The following is a 21,019-nucleotide window of genomic DNA, read 5'->3' as shown; positions in this document are numbered from 1 at the left end:
CCGACCCAGTTTGGCTTTGTCAAGGGAAGATCATGCCTTTTGAACTTGGTCGACTTCTTGAAATAGTCACCAAGGCCATTGATGAGGGAAAGGCAGTCCATACAGCCTACCTTGACCTTGCAAAGGCTTTGACACAATACCCCACTGGTATTGTAGAAAACTTACCAGCTTAAATGTAAACCCATATGTCACAAGATGGGTTGCAAACTGGCTTAAGGACAGAACCCACAGGGTTAGAGTTGCTGGCGCTGTGTCAGACTCCAAGCCGGTCACAAGTGGTGTCCCACAGGGCTCGGTCCTTGGCCCCTATTGTTTGGCATCTACTTCTCAGAAGTACAGGCCAACATGGGAGGACTTTGGCTGACAAAGTTTGCAGATGACTGCAAACTGGGCGCCATAGTGGAAAGTGCATCGGACACTGATATCCTTCAGAAGGACTCACGGAAACAGATAGCTGGTGCCAGAGCCATGGCCTGAAGTTAAACGCCAAAAATATATAGTCATACCCTTCGGGAAAAACAAGGTAACCCCAAGCTACCATATGGTGGCAATCCACTAAGCACAGAAGAGGTTATCAGGGACCTGGGGACCCAGGTTGACAGTGGCCTTCTGGACCCTCACATTGCTAAAGTGGGGAGTCTTATTGGGGACCTGGAGAGCAAGGGAGCAACCAGCCCCAGACTGTGATCTCTGTGTGCACTTAAGGAAATTGTACTTTACTATTTGTTATAGTTATCCTTTCCTCTTCTATGAGACAATGGTGTTAGTGGTGAGGATTGGGGCCCCTGGATTGCTGGACCAGGACATGGTCATCACACCAGCATTACACAATACATTGCAGAAAGGGACTTGTGGACACTGACAAATGTTTCAGTTTATTCCTTACAGAAAATCAAGCCCTCTCTAATGGTAAAACGCTGTGAATAAATGAGAGCAGACAAAGGCACAGGGATCATTTCAATTGTGCAAAACATGTATGAATGCAAAATAGAATCAGCTCTATTTAACAATTAGTTATACAGGCTTGTAGACTTAAAGTTTGTTCATAAACAATTTGCAAGCATTGACAAAAGTCTTCAACAGCTAGAACTAGGTAAGATTTTCCCTAAAATAGACCCACTGTTTGACATATTATTTCAAACAAGGCTAAAATTGAAAAAATCTCTGAATACATTGATTATTTGTTATACCCCAATGTACAAAATACTACCTTAAGGACTCTTGAGCAAAAATACATTAAACTGGACTCCCTCTTAGTGAAACTTGACTTAGAATCATTATACACCAACATACCTCATAAAGAGGAATTTCATAGATTCTACCACTGGCCAAATGTACTCTTCAATATTCAGGAAAGACATATTGGAATAATTTCCTTGACCTTTGCAGCCAACATCCTTATTTTAAGAAGGTTAACTTGGCTGAAAGACACTTTATCTGACTGTCCCTATTAATTAGTGATGATTACATCTTTATCACTGAATGGATGGTGAGGATTGAGGCTCCTGGATTGCTGGACCAGGACATGGTCGTCACACCAGCATTACACAATACATTGCAAATATTTATGAAAATCTGTGAAAGGGACTTGTGGCAGTTTAGCCATAATAATGACACTGACAAATGTTTCAGTTTATTCCTTACAGAAAATCAAGCCCTCTCCAAACTATCTAATGGTAAAACACTGTGAATAATGAGGTAAAGAATACATGAATGGGAATGCAAAATAACTTCAGCTTAGTATTTAACAATTTTGGGCTACAGGTTTGTAGGAAAACAAGCCGAACATAATTGCGCAAAGTGCCTAACTGCCTTCAACATGCTTAAAAAAGATAACATTATTTTTTCAGACCTATTATATTTTTGTCCTCACCCACAACTAGGTAAGATTTTTCCTAAAGACATATTATTTCAAACAAAAAAGCTAAAATTGAAAAAATCTCTGAATACATTGATTATTTGTTATACCCAGTACTGCAATGTACAAAATACTACCTTAAGGACTCTTGAGCATTTCTCAGCAAATTATTTCTTTTAAAATACATTAAACTGGACTCCCTCTTAGTGAAACTTGACTTAGAATCATTATACACCAACATACCTCATAAAGAGGGTTTGCATTTTATCAAGCTGTTCCTTTCAGAATATGTTGTTGCAATGGGGTCTAAAATGGCCCCGGCATATGCAAAGCTTGTCTTAAGCACATGGGAACATGAATCATTACCGTTCATAAAAGGTTGTAAAAACTTTTATCATTGTTACATAGATGATATATATTTTTGTATGGAAGGGTAGAGAACAGAAGCTTCCTGATTTGTGAGGACATTATCTGATAGTACTTTTTTTTGTTTTTTGTTTTTTTTGTCATTTCTTATTGTGGACACTCTGTTAATTTCATAGATACTACTATGACATTAGATTCTACCACTGGCCAAATGTACTCTTCAATATTCAGGAAAGACATATAGGAATAATTTCCTTGACTTATGCAGCCAACATCCTTATTTTAAGAAGGTTAACTTGGCTGAAAGACACTTTATCTGACTGTCCCTATTAATTAGTGATGATTACATCTTTATCACTGAATTGTATTTTTTGCAAAGACTATATTTCCCCAAGAATTATTACCTATTTTCATTTAAAATGTGTAGTTTTTGTTGTATTTTCATGTTTTAAACGGAAATATATATAAAATATACATGTGTATATATATATATATATATATATATATATATATATATATATATATATATGTAATATACATGCATGTATATATATATATATATATATATATATATATATATATATATATATACATTTATATACATACACACACAATATATATATATATATATATATATATATATATATATACTTTTAGTCTAAAAACCAACTGCATCATTTTGAAATTATTATTTTAGGGCCATGGGAAAGATAGCCCAATAAAAACATATTTTAGTTTATAATCTGTAAGGAAAAAAAACAATAATGCATTTTTTTTAATTAAGACAATATCACAAAATTAAATCAAAAGAATAGTATGTGATACTTATGGGAAGTTGTAACTGAACCACTGGCAGACAGAAACTGGGTATGGAGGGAGTTGGAAAGTGCAATATTAAATGTAGAAAACAAAATATTTTGGAGTATTTTTTATACTGAAGCTATTGTTTAGCTGTTTAGTCAATTCCAGTCCTTCGTTTTCTCAATGTCTTGTCTGCCAAGAACTGCTTCTTCTTGTAAATTCATATTCATTAATTCAGTATTGCTGCTCATCCTGTTTAGCCTCTGCTGCCCTCTTCTTCTTTTGTTTTTGACATTTCCTGGCACTGATGTCTTCAGTAGTGGATACTGTCTTCATATTACATGGCCAAAGTATTTGAGATTTAGTTTTAGTTTTTATTATCATGCTTCCAGTGAAAAGTCTGGATTAATTTACATAAGCATTGACAGATTTAATCATCCTACACTCTACAGAAACCTCAAAAGTTTTTTTTCCGGGGGGAGTGGCCAAAATGCTGACAGGCTAGCAGCAGATTTCTCCTGCTCCACTACTTTATTTTTAATTTTGACAGAAAATTATATTTCTAAGTTATCTGAAGTGTTTTTGTCAGGAAATACCTACCTAACAACATTCTAAAGGATATTATCTAAAAAAAAAAAAAAAAAAAAAAAAAATATATATATATATATATATATATGTTATATTCATAGCAATTTTTTTATCTGAAAGTTTCCTTTTCTTGTAAACTTAGAATGAGTCACTAAACTCATAGGATTTATCTTTGAAAAAAGAACTTCAGTCTGTTCTTTCTAACATAGAAGAACTTTCTTTGAAAATGGACAAACTGGACAATAAATTTGATAACTTCAAATAAAAATGTTCAAAACAAATAGAACAAATACACGAGATTTAAAAACAACATAAATCTTAAATATCTGGGAAAGAAGATGTTCTAAATTCTATAGAAAGGAGGTTTTTTTGGAAGATGAAAATAATGTTGAATTCCTGTTGAAGCAAAACACTTTACTAGTAAATAAAATTGATTATCTGGAAAACAGATCTCAGAGAAATAACATTCATATTTTTGGATTGCCTGAAGGAATAGAAGTGGACAGCATGGAAAACTTTCTATCATCCTGGCTCCCTATGACTTTAAGTTGACCTGAACCTATGTCTTATGGTATTGAGAGAGCCACAGATCTTTGGTTGCTTCATCTCTGAAAAATAATTTTTCAAGGTGATCTACTATTGTTAAATATTTTTTATCTCAAGACAAAGAACTAATCCTTAAAATAGTTTGGCCCAAATATTCTAAACAGAAGACAGAATAATAATGTTTGGCATTGACTATTCTTCTGTTGTGATGTCTAAAGGAAATGTTTTCTACCACTTATAAAAGAACTCAAGAAAAGACAGATGAAAGTCAACTTGCTATTTCCTTCTAGTCTTAAAGTATTCCTTTTTGATGAAACCAATTTTTTGAAGGCTTGGACAATGCTATGATATTTCTGAAAACTAATAAAATATTAGAAAAAGCTGACGAAATGGGTTAAAACAATAGCTCCTTGAAAAGACAAGCAGAGAGAAATGGATGAAAACAATGAAAAGAATAAATTAAAGGAAAAATGACATAACTTAGTATTCTTTAATATTACAAAACCTCAATATATTAATATTTTTTAAGTTCCATTGACAAAGTTGATTCACTTTCTTTAATATTAGTCTTGAAAGGAAAAGAAGGAAACATGGATACACTCTTTTATAAGGTAAATAAATCTTAAATCTATCCTTCCTATTTTCCTTTATATATATAATTTTATTGATTAGTATATAATACATATAATTAGTACATAATTTTCTTTGAATAAATATATAAGTAATAAATATTTAATTACTGTTAGTCGATTACCTTCTATATATCCAGGTTTTCTTTATATTTCCATCTTTATAATCATGTAATAATAATATGCATATGACAAATATTCATAGAGTGATGTAAGTTTATTCTTTTTATTTTTTTACTTTACTTTTTTCTTGTTTTTCATACTAGATGTAATGTATGAATGTCTTATTTTGAATCAGGGTTGCATGATACATATTATATATCTCTCACTTATTCTATTTTAATTTGAAATTCCATATATTGGTAAGGGTTCCTTTTTCTGGGCATATTTGGATGCTTTTGATATTAATATTATTAATAAAGTTAATGGTATACTGTGATTATGGGGTGGTGATAGATTTTAGCATCCATGATGTGTTACTTATGTTGGTTGAGTTCTGGGACATTTGTTTTGCTCATGGATGCTTTGGTTTTCTTGTCTGACACTCAGTGCTGGATCTGTTGCTTACATTTTAATTGGGAGGCCGTTTCTCCTTTTATTTTATATTATCTCTCTTAATGGTCTATTAACTGTAGTAACATTTAAATTATAAGTGAAATGAGTGCCTGCTTTGAACATTTTGCTTCCTGTGCTGTTTTATATTGAAAAGTGACTGCTTTATTTGGTCTGTTACAGCTGTAAATATCAACCACATTAAAACAGAAGTACATTGGCATGTGCACATACTTTAATAGTTTAAAGCTGCTTTTTAGCTTTCTGCTCACCTGAAAAAACTCAAATGAAATAAAATTTCCTGCCAAAATACAAGATATCAGAATTACAAAGAAAAAAAGCAGTAGAAGAGTGTGCAGGGCTGGTGGTGCATAAATTAGCTATGAGGACAAAAATGATTCTTAAAACCAGTCATATTAAAGAGTTATATTACCCTAATAGTAAAAAGGGTTATTGAAAGAGAAGATATTCTAGCTGCCTTTAGAGCACACTTTAATAAAATTCATCAGTGTAATCCAACAATGAACCCACAACAAGTAATTAAAAAAATTCAGAACAAATAATACTAAAAATAAATTATGTAAAGACAAGATGAGGTTAATTGATCAAATCTATTCCTAAACGTGTTGACTTTTTAATCTTTTAACACAACAAAAATATAAGGGAAATATATAAAGTGGTTAAAATACAACAGAATACTTCTGAGAAAGTTATTAGGATTATTTCAGACTTATTAACAGTAGTTTTCCAATTAAGGATGATAAAAAAAATAATGTGCAATCATCAAAACAAACTGCTTCCTCTCTGAATTGATGATAAAAAATTAATGTGCAATCATCAAAAAAAAAAAAACTTCCTCTCTGAATTGGGGATTATATTCTTGGAAATTCATGCACAGAACTTTTATTATACCACACAGAGTTGAATTGATGTACAAAAAGCATCTTGGATGTTGGAGATGTAAGTTAAAAGTCAAAGTTCACTGGCAGAATATGTTTTTTGATTGTGTAATACTTAAACCTTTTTTTGGATAAGTTTTCTTTTACAGGCTGTATTCAATGATAAATTTACTTTAAATAAATATTGAATTTTATTTAACATATCAATTCCTGCTTCTGTTGTAAGAATAAAATACCCTCTTTTATGGAGTGTCTTAACAATATCAAGAAAAGTCATTGCAAAGAATTGAAAGAATGAATCTACACCAAACTGTGAAAGAATTAATAGACATTGCATTTGAGGTGTGCCAATTTGAACGTATTACAATCAAGACAAAAACAACCAGAGTTAGCTCCTCCTACAGCACTTAGCTGAAATTTCAAAAACTGCTTGATAAACAGATTTTAACTTCTAAATAATTAATGTCAGTAAATTAACTCTTTTAGAATTCTTGTTGTATACCTGGCACCTTTGAAAATAACTGCTTTTGTTGCGTGTTTTAATATTTCTAATGTATTTATGTATTGTTGTCTGTAACAATGTTTAATAAAAATAATTGAAAAAAATGGAAATGAGGAAAAAAAGTTTTTCCAGCATCACAGTTGAAAAGCCATATCCCTGTTGAAATTTTGACAGTCAAAATGTTGAGTGCTAATATGCCAACAATAAAAAAAAAGACCAAAAACACAGGAGAATAGCAAATCTTGAAGATTACTCTTCTCCTTAAAAATTCTTTCAGCCTCAGAGTTTCAGGACTCACGCTTGCAGGTCACAACATTTCAAACAGCTGCCCTCACAGCCATGTGTTATGACTGGGAAAGTGATAACTTTCACTATATCAGCCTTTTTTAACAATATGATGTCTTTGTTACTTAAACTCTTAGCAGGGTGTGTCATGACATTCACTCTAAAAAGCAAGTGTATTTTAATTTCATGGTTGTAGTCACCATTGACAGTGATCTTTGAGACCAGGAAACTAAAATCTATCACCGCATCCACTTCTTTCGCATCTATTTGTAATAATTGATCGGGCCAGTTGACATTATTTTATTTTACTGTATATATGTAAGTTTGTATTTATTTATTCATTTAGTTACTTTTATGTTATGCAAGAAGCCAGCCTTTGTACTTTCTACTTTCCCTCTTTTTAATAGTCTTTAGTTCTTCTTCTTTACTTTCAGCTTTTATGGTGATATCATCTGCATATGTGAGATTCTTAATTTTTCTCCAAAACTTTGAGTCCAGCATCTGATTCATCTAATGTAGTAATGCACATGATACAGTCAGCATATAAACTGAATATGTAGACTGACATTGCACAGCAGGTGCCAATAGTAGTGTGAATATTAAAAGTTATTTAATGAAAAGGAAACACGTGTAGTGATTGTTTTAGGGTATGCATCACTTTAAGCAGCATTTGGTTTTATAATGTGGCTATTTGATTTTAAAATGTGGTCAGATGACTTTAAATATGTATAATGTGGGGTGCAGTAACATAGCTAGGGTGGGAGAACTAGTCAACTACCCTGGATACAAAGTATCAACATAAAATAATTCCAAAAGGAATGAGGGTTAAATGTTTACCTACATATGGAAATAGTCGACCAGACTTATTAGCCAAATGGCAGAGCATCAACCTGGAAACAAGCTTCAGTTACTTACGTTTGCTAACAGAACATTTTAAACCAGAAGAGGAACAAGCAGCTGATTTGATAAGACTGAAACAAGCAGAAATGGAAGGATTAGAACTAAGTGAATCTGAAACAGGCCGGTTAGAAACACTGCAATAAAGATTATCTGCATATGATGTCAGGTTAAAAGCCCAGAAAATGAAGAAAATGCTACGGGATTATAAAGATTTCAAAGAAGGGAATATCTTTGAATGGCCAAGAGAATATAAAATAGACAGTATAAATGATGGAAATAATGTTACACTTGAATGTACAGAACAAAGGAATGCTGTCAATGAAGTCAGAAACTCAGATAATATAAAATCTCAGACTTCTGAAAATAGGAATAAGATTAAATCAAATGGCACTTTCAAAATATTCGACTTCAGAAATACTACAGCTGATAGTATACCCAGCACCTCGACAGGAGCTATACCTAAGGAAGGGACAAACCATACCCTTTTTTTCTATCAGTTTCTAGCACCAGTGAAAGAACATCAAAGAAGAAACAGCAGAACACAGAGTCAAGAGAGAAAGAGAAAGAAATTCCTATAACCACCCAGGAAAATCAATCTATGGTTATTAACCTGTCCAATGTAATTTTAGACAAGGAAAGTATGAATATTTTATCAAAGGGTTTGACTTTTATTCCTTCCTTACACTCAGATTTAAGTGAATTTTTGTGTTGATATAAGAATGTTTCCTATAAATGTAACACTAAAATCCATTTTTGGTGAAAGTACAGTCCAGCAAGTACCCTACAAGAAACCAAGTTTGTTTACTCCAGTCAACCATCTGACAATGGAAATGTTTCTATGTCTGTGTGAAGCAGAAGTCACCAAGTTAAGAGAAAAAGAAAAGAGAGGAAAATGCTTCACCAATATGTCTAAAGGTGAAGTAGAAGCCTTAAAGAAATTACAAGAGAGAAAAGACTTGGTGTTTAAACCTGCAGACAAAGGAGGAGCCATAGTAGTAATGGAAGCAAATTGGTATAAAAGAAAAATGTTTTCCATGCTATGTGACCAGCAGACTTATTGTATAATAACAAAGTAAATTCAGGAACAGATGGTGGCAAAGATAAGTGATGAATTGTATGAACTATTAATGGAGAAAAAAATTAATGAAGAGTTATTTAACTTTCCAATGGTTGATTATCCCATAATACCATACATTAGTGGACTACCAAAGGTGCACAAAGATGCAATGGACCCACCTTTATGGCCGATAATAGCTGGGAGAGGATCGGTTACAGAACCCATCTCCAGTATGTGGAATGTGAACTAAAGCCGCATTTATCTAAACTGGAAAGTATTATTAAAGATACAGGAGAGTTCTTAAGATAACTTTCAGTTCATATGAAAAAATTAGAGCCAGGTACACCACTTATTCTGGTAACTATGGATGTGAACAATCTCTTTACAGTTATCCTGCATGAGTATGGAATAGAAGCTATTAGAGATCTAGCTGGAGAGACTGGATTTAATGCTGACCTTATTTTCACCTTATTAGATATTATATTGCGCAATAATATCTTTGTATATGAAGAGAATTACTATTCACAAAAGTGGGGTGTAGCTATAGGCACTCCATGTGCCAATACCTATTCTAATATGGTATTAGCAAAGTGGGAATGTCAGAAAATATTGAATGAGAACAATCCTTGGTTGAGACATCTCCTATATTATGGGAGATTTGTGGACGATATTTTTTTAGCATGGAAAGGACAAGAAGAAGAAATAATAGCGTTTGTTGACTATTTACATCCATCTACAAAATTCCTAAGGTTTACCATAAAATACTCTAGGACAGAAATTGATTTTCTTGATGTAAAATTGAAATATACACCATCCTAGGGTTTGATTACTGAACTACACCAGAAAGAGACATGGAGGAACCATTACTTACATCATGATAGTATGCACCCCAGGCATATATATATATATATATATATAAGAATATTATGAACAATCAAGTAAAATGAATATCAAGACTATGTACAGAGGAACCTACTTATAGGAAAGAATGTGCCTCATTAGCAAGACATTTACAACAACTGGGCTATAAAGGAAAAGACCTTTGTAATAATGAATATATTGCTAGCATAAGAGATAATAAGGGATGCCCCTTTTATTGGAATACAACAACTGGAACTACTTTACCATATAACAGGAAAGGAACTATGACAAATGAGCTTAGGTGTACTTTGACATATAGCATAGACAATGCCCAGATATGTGAAGTGGTGAAGAAATATTGGCCGGTCCTTATGGAAGACACTAAAATATGGAACATAGTGGGAGATCAGCCAAAATTTACATTAAAAAATAGGAAGAATTTAAAACCTTTATTATGTAATAAAGGAGGACCGACTAGTACTATACCTCCCCATGCCATGGGCACTAAGAAATGTGGGCGATTCAAGGCTTGTAAATATAGTAACACTGAACCTAATTTCATCCATCCTGTATCAGGCCAACATTTAAGTCTCAGCCACATGCACCTCACAACATCTGGTCTACATTGCAACCTGTAAGGACTGTACAACATTTTATACTGGAAAAATGAGCCAATGATTTAAAGAACATATTCTAAGGCACCAAAGGGATATTATTCATCAGTATCAGCAAAATAGTTTAGCAAATCATGTCATAGCCCGTCCCACACATAATTTTGTTTTTCAGTTTATTGAATTAATATCAGTAACCAACAGGGGAGGTGATATTAAAAATTTGACGGAGAATAAAGAAATTAAATGGATATTGAACTTAAAGGCTTACAAGTCACCTGGGATAAATGCTGTAGTCCCTTTAAAACCAATCCTAAGAAACAGGCATGTCTCAGCTAAACCAAAGTAAAGTACTCAATACAAGGAAAATGATTAGTTCACAAAAAGGTGTGTGTAGATGGGAGTATCTGAATGGCTAGTAGTTATTTTATATTTTGAAACTAAGAAACTGAAATTTCATCGAACTGAAGAAGGCTAACAGCCGAAAGTGCTTTTTGTGTGTGTTTTTCTAAATAAGCTCACCAGAGCGAGCTTTTTAGTTTGTGATTTATTTTAAAGCTTTTAAAGAATACTATTATTCAGAACTTATTATTGTGAACTGAGAGCACGCCAGCATAGCTGATAAGAGCCCTGTGGAAGTAAGAGCTGTTTTAAACCGTGAAATAAATTTTTTTGTGGTTTTAATGAGACTTGGACTAATGAAAAAGGGCTTCAGTTTACAGTTTGAAAGCATTTGCTAACTTGGCATCAACCAAGACTACAACTTAAGAGTGAAAGTAATCTAGCACAGCTGATGAGAACTCTATGAAGTAAGTGCTGTGTTAATTGCTAAATAGACTTGCTGTTTCACTATATTTCTGAAAGATCTTGGAATTTATAATTTGTTTCAAGAAACATGTGCATACGCCTAACACACTGTTATTTGTGGAGATTAATGCAATACAGCATTTCAGCTTGGTGGTTCATGCATTCTTTTCTCATGGATACAAAGTGTTAGAGGATGTGGTCAGCCATCGGAGACAGATCCTGATTACTCTTTAGTGAATTCCAGCTTTTAAAAACCAGTATTGCATTTGCCATCAAACATGTGTGCTGTAGTGCTCCCTGTGGTATCTAAACCATTAGCAACTATTTGCTACAGCTACAGCAAGCACTTTGCTACAGTTAAAATAACATGTTTCTTGTTTGTTTGCTTGTTTGTTTGAAGAAAACTGTCAACAGTAACAACATAATTGCTCTTTGTAATGGCAGAACATACAAATGGTACAGTGTAAGATGTGGCAAAATGCATAATGTGACACAGTACATTAGTTCTTCTTATAGAACAGTGATAGTATGACTGAATCTGGAGTACACTTTATAAGCACACCTGATAAGTATCTTTATTTGTAAACTGGTGCATGTTTCATTTCCATTTAGTGTATTCAACAATAAATTAACCTGAGCAGTGCAGAGCTCTGTACAGGGTATAAACTGGAAGAACTTCTGCTGCACTTGGAAAAAAGAGTGCTGCAGTGCTCCATGTGTGGTGCAAACTGTAGTAATTGCTTTTTTGTTCTTCCACTGAACAGCTGGGGCAGGAGGGTTGAGGATTAAATCTGGCCACTTGATTGATGTGCCAGTACAAGCTGCAGACATTTTTTTACTCTTCAAATGAAAACTGTGGAGGTGAGGAGATGATGTATTTGTATTTATTTTGTACTGATTGAAGTTTGGGAGTATTTTCAATTATTGTGGATTCTTATTTTGTTTCAAATTCATAAAAAAAAAAAACACTATTGCTATTTCTTGTTTACCACTGGATATACATTAATCTGGGAAGTGTTTGGAGCCATCTTTTCCTTCGTAACCTCAAAAACTGGTTAATTTTCTCTTTATCACTAAAGTATACAGCAATGAATTGTGCAATTATGCAGACTTTGGACATCTAAAATCGAGTCTAAGTGCTATATTTCCAACTTGCCTGTATCAGGATCAATATATATTTATCTACCTCATGGTACTAAACATTTGAAAAGCATGACACTCAATCTTCAGGACAAAACATCATAAAAAGAGGATATCTGGAATGCAACTCTATATATTTAACATTCATTCATCTCTTCTTTGGAGGCTAAGCAAAGCTTTTCTGAGGCTTTCATATTTAGAAGATTTCTAAATCTTTTGCTGGAGTCAACGATGAAGGTATTCTCAGAACAATTCTTTAGGTTTCATTGCCTTCTCTGGTACAATGGCAATATACCTCCATAGATGGCACTGTGATGGTCGTATCTATATTCTGTAACCTGTACCTCTTCAATGAAGAAAAAGACATGATCAGATAATGGTGTCAATATAATGCTAACAGTAAAGCAGAAGTTATGCTGTAGGTGTACATGGAGACTTATTTTCTCAGTACTGAGTTTAACATGATTTATTATGATTTAATGTTTGAATAATATTTGTTAATAACCCGTTCACATTATTTTATAGTGTTTATTGATATCTGGAGTTTATATGGATATGACATGGCACTTTAATGAACTGTCAGTTATAGTATCTGTCCCAGTTCATACCATAGCATTCTGCTGTTCTACCGATAAATGTAGCCATTGTCTATCCCAGTAGTTCACTTCAGAGGACTGCAAGTGTTTTCACAGAGATAATAATAATAATAATAATAATAATAATAATAATAATAATAACAGCAACAACAAAGATGAATACTTTTTCTAGAGGAAGAGGCAGGGCAGTGACCTATACTACTACAGATGAAATCAGGGATGCCAAGAGTGTGATTGTGCAGCAGGTGTCCACTCAGATGGCCTTTTCACCCCTTTTTGAATCCCTAATCACAATAATAATTCAATGGCATCAGCTTAGTCTCAGTTTGCAAGTCTCAATCCTTAATAAGCATCTTTCAAATTGAAAATCCTTCCATTTAGGGTAGTAGAGATAAAGAACACCTTAGATGCTATAATGTCAATATTCATATGGCTGAAATGTTGGCAAAATAGATGAACATGAGCATAATGAAATTAGTGCCTTAAGGCATTACCTTAGTTAACATGGCTCCATTAATATCTGGTTTTACTCCTGCTTGGTATTTAAAACACCTAATTGTACATTGTTTTTCTTTTCAGATCCTCTGTAAAGTTATCTCAGCTTTTCTACACTATTCCCTCTTGGCCTCCTTCTCTTGGATGTGTCTGGGTGCATTTCAGCTCCATCTTATGGTACAAAACCTTAAGTTAGTCAAAGCCCTCCAAACCCATGTGATTCGAAGGAGATATATGTATCCTGTGGGCTATGGGGCACCTACTATAATTGTTGCAACTTCTGCAGGTGTTTTTCCTCATGGATATGGAACAGACAAAATGTAAGTACTTTGAACCTGTTCAACTTTATAGATAGTTGTAAGTTAACTTCATGTGCTTTTTTGGATATAAAATATTGGTATAACTCAAAATTAAAGGGCAATACTCCATATGATTATATTAGTCTAAACATTTCAGTGCTGCTGCGTAAGTAAAAAGTAGAACCAGAAACACACCATTGAATCATGGTTTCATCAGTAAAATAACAATTTCGATTAACACAACCTATCTTTTGAACTATACTCATGTAACTGAGACAAGTAATAAGTGTTAACCTGTTCATCATTTATGTATTTAATTTCCTCTGTCAAGGCACATGCCAAGCCTTATTATGCATGCTTCTTGGGGTTACACCTAAAGATTTGTTTTGTATAGTCTAAAATGTCTAAATACTCAAAAGAAGCAAGCACTGAAATATATATATATATATATATATATATATATATATATATATATATATATATATATATATATATATATATATATATATATATGATCATCATATATATAATCAAAGTGTAGCCTAAGTTCCATGATAATTATAATGATTTTTCAGTCGAGGATGTCAGCAGCCCAACCTTTTTTCTTTTGCATACATTTTTTGCATCCATTCCCTATATCATATACATTATCCAGATACTTTATTACCTCTCTTATACCTCACTACTTGCTCTTCTCACTTATTAACATACTACTTCTCTTCTTCTTTTTATTTCTACCTCACTACCCTTTTTTCTAGTTTTCCTCACTTACCTTTCTGAATCTGTATCTTTACCCTTAGCTAATCCTTGCTGAGCAGTATTTACAACGCTATTTGTATAACTTGCCTTTTAGATATATGCCTGTATATTTACTTTTCTACTTCTGTAGATTAAAGCATTTTCTCTTTCTTTTTGCTTCACTACTCTGGTAATTCCCACTTTCTTATACAATTAGCCTACGTAATTTCTGATTGTCTACTTGATACTAGCGACTCCAAACCTGGGTGTAGCTCCGCTCTGTTCACCCTCGCTATGCTCAAGCTCACTCCACTCCCCTACCCTTCCCCCATTCCCACCCACCCCCACTTCAGTTTCCTTTATACTATCCTCTCCCTCCCCTTCCTGTATCTTCACCCACTCACAGCTAACTTCCTATCAATACCTAATCCCACCCTTCATTAAGCTTTAATTACTCTTTATCAGCTCCTACCTTTACTTATTTCACAGCCACTCCATATATTCCTTGCAATCACTTTAATTATGCAACACCTCATCCTTATCACTACACTGCACCTACTCCTCTGTGGTCTAACCTCATATCACTCCTATATTTCTCACCCACATTCATGCTCCCCTACTGCCAATATCTATAACTCCCTACCATCAACTGCTTCCTTTAACATCTCCCCATCCCTCTTCAACTTTTCTACCATCTGTTTTCATAAAATGATAATATTCCAGACACATACACCTGGAAACAAACCCATGCTAAAACTCCAGAAACAGCTATTTCCCATGATTCCGTTCACACCAGGCAGTAATAACTTGCTCCTGTCTGGTGATATCCATCCCAACTCAGGCCCCACTTCCTCTCCCTTCAACTCTCCTTCTAACTCCCATCCTCCCAACACATCTAGCAACCACCATCCTCATACTTCAAACACTTGCTACACAAACAGCTAACTTTTTTTCTCTAAACATTCAAAGTCTAACCAACAAAATCACTGAGTTACACTCCTGGATAGCCCACATCTCTCCTTACATTCTTTCCCTATCTGAAACTCGGCTCAAGCCCCACATCTCTAACAATGAAATACTACCACAGGGTTGCAATATCTTTCACTCTGACAGACTCCCAAAAAAAGGAGGAGGCATAGCCATCCTCTACTCCAACATCCTACATAACTCACCTGTTACCAGCACTATTCCTGACTTTCACCCAGCTGAACTTATAATCCTAAATTGCCACCTAAATCCTCACAAAAAGTTTGCTATATGTTCGATTTATATCCTCCTTGGTAACAATCTAGCCATCCTAGAAAACATCCTATCATTATTCTCCCTAAACATACCTTATGAAACACTAATCTTTGGAGATGTCAATATAGACTGGTCCAAACGTACAACTAACTCTCCACAATTCAGTATCAACCTACAGGGTTTCCATCAGCTGATAACATCCCCCACCACCACCATAAAAAATCATCTTCTGACCCCAAAATTGAATGGATTATAACTAACTCCCCTGAACACTACCACTGCCCCTCTACCCTACCAAACACATTTCTACACAAACACCTAACTATTTTCTCTCTAAACATTCAAAGTTTAACCAACAAAATCACTGAGTTACACTCCTGGATAGCCCACATCTCTCCTTACGTTCTTTCCCTATCTGAAACTTGGCTCAAGCCCCACATCTGTAGCAATGAAATACTACCACACTATCTTTCGAAATATCATCTTTCCACCTCTGTCTTAAGACACTCAACACAGCTACCAAACCCCACTTTTACAAAGACTCTCATCAACTCTCCAACTTTAACAGCTCCCTACTCAACTCCATACTATCTAGTATTGACTGGTCTATACTTAAGCAAATCCCCATTGATGATGCAGTTACTAAGTTCAACACCATTTTCCTGAATATTCTCAACTCCCTTGCTTCCGCCAGGAAAATTAGAATAAAATCAAATGATGCTCCCTGGCTTCCCAAGGATTCTAGGTCCTTTATGAAAAAAAGAGACAATACTTGGAAGGCCTGGTTTAAAACAAAGGAACCACACTTGCAACAAAATTACAAAAAAACTGCATAATCTGGTTAAAAAACAAATTAATAAGGACAAAAATGTCTACTTTAGCTCTGAACAACTCAATAACAAATCCAACCCTCACCAGTCTTGGTCCGTTCTGAACAAAATTCTTTTTCCTGGCTGTCCTCCTAACCTCTTACCTTACCCCAATACATATCCACAGGAAACCGCTACCCTGCTCAGCAAACACGTTATTGACACAATCCAAAAACTAACTCCAAACAAAGAATCATGCTGTAGGTAACAATAAAGGCTGTCCTCCACCTATGCGTATGAAAGAAGATGAACTGATCAATAAATATTTCCAAAATCTTGCAAACTCTTTATTTAAACACACCGTCTCGAATTAAAACAGATTGAGCACGCTTTCGTCTCCTATCGTGAGACTTCATCAGAATCTTCAGTTAAACACATTAATTCTGTTTAAATACTCTCATTATTAACCAATTGTTAATTGATTAATAGTTAGTCACTCAGGTACAATTAATTCCAGTTCTAAGTGACCCTTAACTGTATGTACTCTGTTATAAATTCACTTATCTACAGCTGTCATACAACCATGAAATCTTGTACACCTAAAAATATATATATATTTTTTATGTTAGTTAAGGTAAAATGCTTGTAGATATACATATAAATATAAATTTAAATATAAGTATATTAAAAATATATATATAAATATATATAAAAAACATACTTCCATACAAATTAATTCATATACATAAACAAAATCAAAATCTTGAAGGCAGTGGGCATGGACAACAAATTATCTTCATATTGTTGGTGATGTGTATAACAAACCCTATGAATGACCATATTTCAATCAAACCTGCCTTGAAAATATTGGCATCAAACCATGTTAGAAAGAAGAAATGAAAAGGGTTCTTATTAATTACTATTGAATTTGTAGATAGTTAGGTAGATAGTTTATATAGTTATTACATTGTCATGATTGGTTGGCAAAGGATCTAAGTATATTTTGATTACATTTTTTAGTAATATACAAGTATTAATTAAATTATTCCTTGGTACAAGGACATATATATAATAAAATAACAATATTTAATAAAAAAATTATATACATTAATAACTTCATGTATTTATGAAGCATTTGAGGATATTTGGTATATTTATATAATTTTTATTATTTATAAGACATTTTAATTAACATATTTAACATAGTAGGTGATTAATACTATTTTAAACTATTTTTATATATATATATTTTTATGAAGTAAATATATATGTTTTTGTAATAGGGTTTGTTATACACATCACCAACAATATGAAGATAATTTGTTGTCCATGCCTACTGCCTTCAAGATTTTGATTTTGTTTATGTTTATGTATATGAATTAATTTGTATGGAAGTATGTTTTTTATATATATTTATATATATTTTTATATATTTTTAATATACTTGTATTTAAATTTATATTTATATGTATATCTACAAGTATTTTACCTTAACTAACATAAAAATATATATATATTTTTAGGTGTACAAGATTTCATGGTTGTATGACAGCTGTAGATAAGTGAATTTAGAACAGAGTGCATACAGTTAAGGGTCACTTAGAACTGGAATTAATTGTACCTGAGTGACTAACTATTAATCAATTAACAATTGGTTAATAATGAGAGTATTTAAACAGAATTAATGTGTTTAACTGAAGATTCTGATGAAGTCTCACGATAGGAGACGGAAGCGCGCTCAATCTGTTTTAATTCGAGACGGTGTGTTTAAATAAAGAGTTTGCAAGATTTTGGAAATATTTATTAGTCAGTTCATCTTCTTTCATACGCATAGGTGGAGGACAGCCTTTATTGTTACCTACAGCACGATTCTTTGTTTGTTGCCATTAGTCTATACTGGGTGTGTGGACCCAGTGATTGTGTTTGGTTACCAAAAACTAACTCCCCCAATGTCTAAAGCTCCCACTTCCACCACCCCTTCTTGCCAAATAAACAATAACCTATTCACCTTTTACCCTGTTCCTACTTCATATATAAGATCTCCTCTTCTGAAACTCAAGCCCTGCTCCCTCTACACTGATAATCTACCTCCTACCTTCCTTAAAATTGCTGCAGACTCTATAGCGTATCCCATATCTAATTTAATTAACAGGTCAAGTCAAGAAGCCACTGTCCCACTCCTATGGAAATCCTTCTTCACTATCCCCTGCACAAAGGAGGGAACTCAACTGATGCTACTAACTACCAAGCAATCACCATCCTATTCCCCCCTAAGACACTTGAAAAATGTATACACTCACAACTTCTCAACTACCTCCTCCAGCACAATCTTCTTACTCCCACTCAACATGGTTTCCAGACAAACCATAGCACAGCTACTGCCCTACTATCCTTCACCCATACTATCTCCATGGCCCATGATAACAATCAACTCATATCCTGTCTCTTCCTTGACCTTTCCAAAGCTTTTGACACAGTCTCTCATCCTATACTCCTGTCTAAACTTGCTAACCTCAATCTATCCACTGCCTCCCTAGCCTGGTTCTCTAGCTACCTATTCAGTAGACGTCAATCTGTCAGATGGCTCTCATCCCAGTCTTCCTTCATTCCTGTCCCAACCAGTGTACCACAAGGTTCTATCTTGGGCCCCCTACTCTTTAACATCTTCACTAATGAATTCTATACATCTTGCAAACTATCCTCTCTCATCCAATACACAGATGACTCAACCCTCATTTTTCTCTCAGACAATATCACTGATCTCCATACACTAACCCAACAAACCTTTCTATCAATTGAACAATGGTTATCTGAAAACAAACTCATCCGTAACCCTGAAAAGACTAAAAACTGTTACTATTTTCCCCCCGTTCTCTGTCCCCACTTAAATCTACCTTCTTTATTACATCCTCCAATAATACAGTCATTACTCCTGACACCAACACAAAACTCCTAGGTGTCATCATTGATGAACTCAAATTTAACCCGCATACTTCAATGCATAAAAAAACTCATCAGAAACGTGGCTATCTGTACCTGAACAGAAAATGTCTATCTTCCACTGCCAGACTCTCACTTGTGAAGGCACTCCTCCTCCCCTTTTTCACATATGCTGCCCCATTTCTAACCAACATTCAGGCTACAACCCTCAACAAACTTGAACAAACATACCATAAAATAAGTATATTTATAACTAACTCTTCCTACAACTCACATCACTGCCTGTCCCTAAACTCTTTACATTAGCTCCACCTCCCCAAACTTCTTCTTCTATCACAATTTCAAATGCTACACTCATTCTTTACAAACCTTCTGCCTGCCCAGATCTTACTTCCATAGTCTCCACCTACACCCCACTTCGGACCCTCCGCACCTCTAACCAGCAATTCCTGGATATTTACCAACCAAAGAAAAATGTAGGTAAACTTCTATACAGCTACTCTGTTAACCAAGCTTTGAATAAACTTCCCTTATACGTACGATCCATTGTCCATCCATCTCACTTTAAAAAAGATCTCTAACTCTACCTACTTAACACCAAAACTTGCCCTTGTCACAGCCCAACTTAACCCACCTCTCCTGTATATTTGATCATCTTTCCCCCCTTTTTTCACCTACTACACTTTTCAAAACACGTACCTGCCAAGCACAACTAACTACACTCACAAAATTAATAATTTATATAATGTAAATATATCTTTCTCATTGTAAATAATTGCTACTTTACTTAGTTTGTGCATTCTTTCTCTTTTTCAGCCTTGGATTTTGTTGACTTTTTTGTAATAATTAGATTGTTATTTTCATGTTATAAAACTGTTAATTTCCAATACTCTGTAAATTGTTCATAACTATAGCTTTTCTCTTCGGGTCTCCACTGAAAACAGACTGCAAGCCCAGTTGGACAAACCTGGTTAACAAATGTCAATAAATAAATATATATATATATATAATATATATATATATATATATATATATATATATGTATATATATATATATATATATATATATATATATATATATATATATATATATATAAAATACCTGTTACCGATGGATAGGCAGCTGGTACAAATATATAGTCCACAGTGCAAAAAATGGTTAAAACTGCAAGAGAATCCACTCAAAGTAATAGCAAAGCAGAAATTTAATGGACGTAAGCACTTTCGCAGGTGATCCGCTTCCTCACATGTAACAAAAAACATCAGTTCCGTTTGACATTTATATACATAGACACGTCACATCCTATCTAAATTAATATAAAGATCATATAAAAATTCATTTAGATAGAAATAAAATAGATAATTTAGTTAAAACTCATAATAATGTATGAAACTAATGCATAATAGTATTAAAAAACGCTATAAAGCGTAAACCAACAATTACTAATGGCATAAAAACAGCACAGCATAACCGACAGTTGCTAAATGAATGTAACTA

General features: G+C 33.8%; 1 protein-coding gene across 1 annotated transcript in view; it reads left to right on the top strand.

The window, feature by feature from the left end:
• The window catches only part of LOC122810706 (fibrillin-1-like), a 532,858-nt gene that overhangs the window by 326,631 nt on the left and 185,208 nt on the right, over positions 1-21,019 (top strand). The window contains exon 27 of the mRNA XM_044082270.1: positions 13,578-13,813. Within this exon, the coding sequence (XP_043938205.1) occupies positions 13,578-13,813 (236 nt within the window). The remainder of the gene's footprint in view (positions 1-13,577; positions 13,814-21,019) is intronic.

This window comes from Protopterus annectens, chromosome 9.part0 (assembly GCF_019279795.1).
Source record: "Protopterus annectens isolate FY-2018-M chromosome 9.part0, PAN1.0, whole genome shotgun sequence".
Classification (NCBI taxonomy): domain Eukaryota; kingdom Metazoa; phylum Chordata; order Ceratodontiformes; family Protopteridae; genus Protopterus; species Protopterus annectens.
The sequence above is the reverse complement of the archived record's forward strand: the minus strand, read 5'-3'. Positions and strand labels throughout refer to the sequence as shown.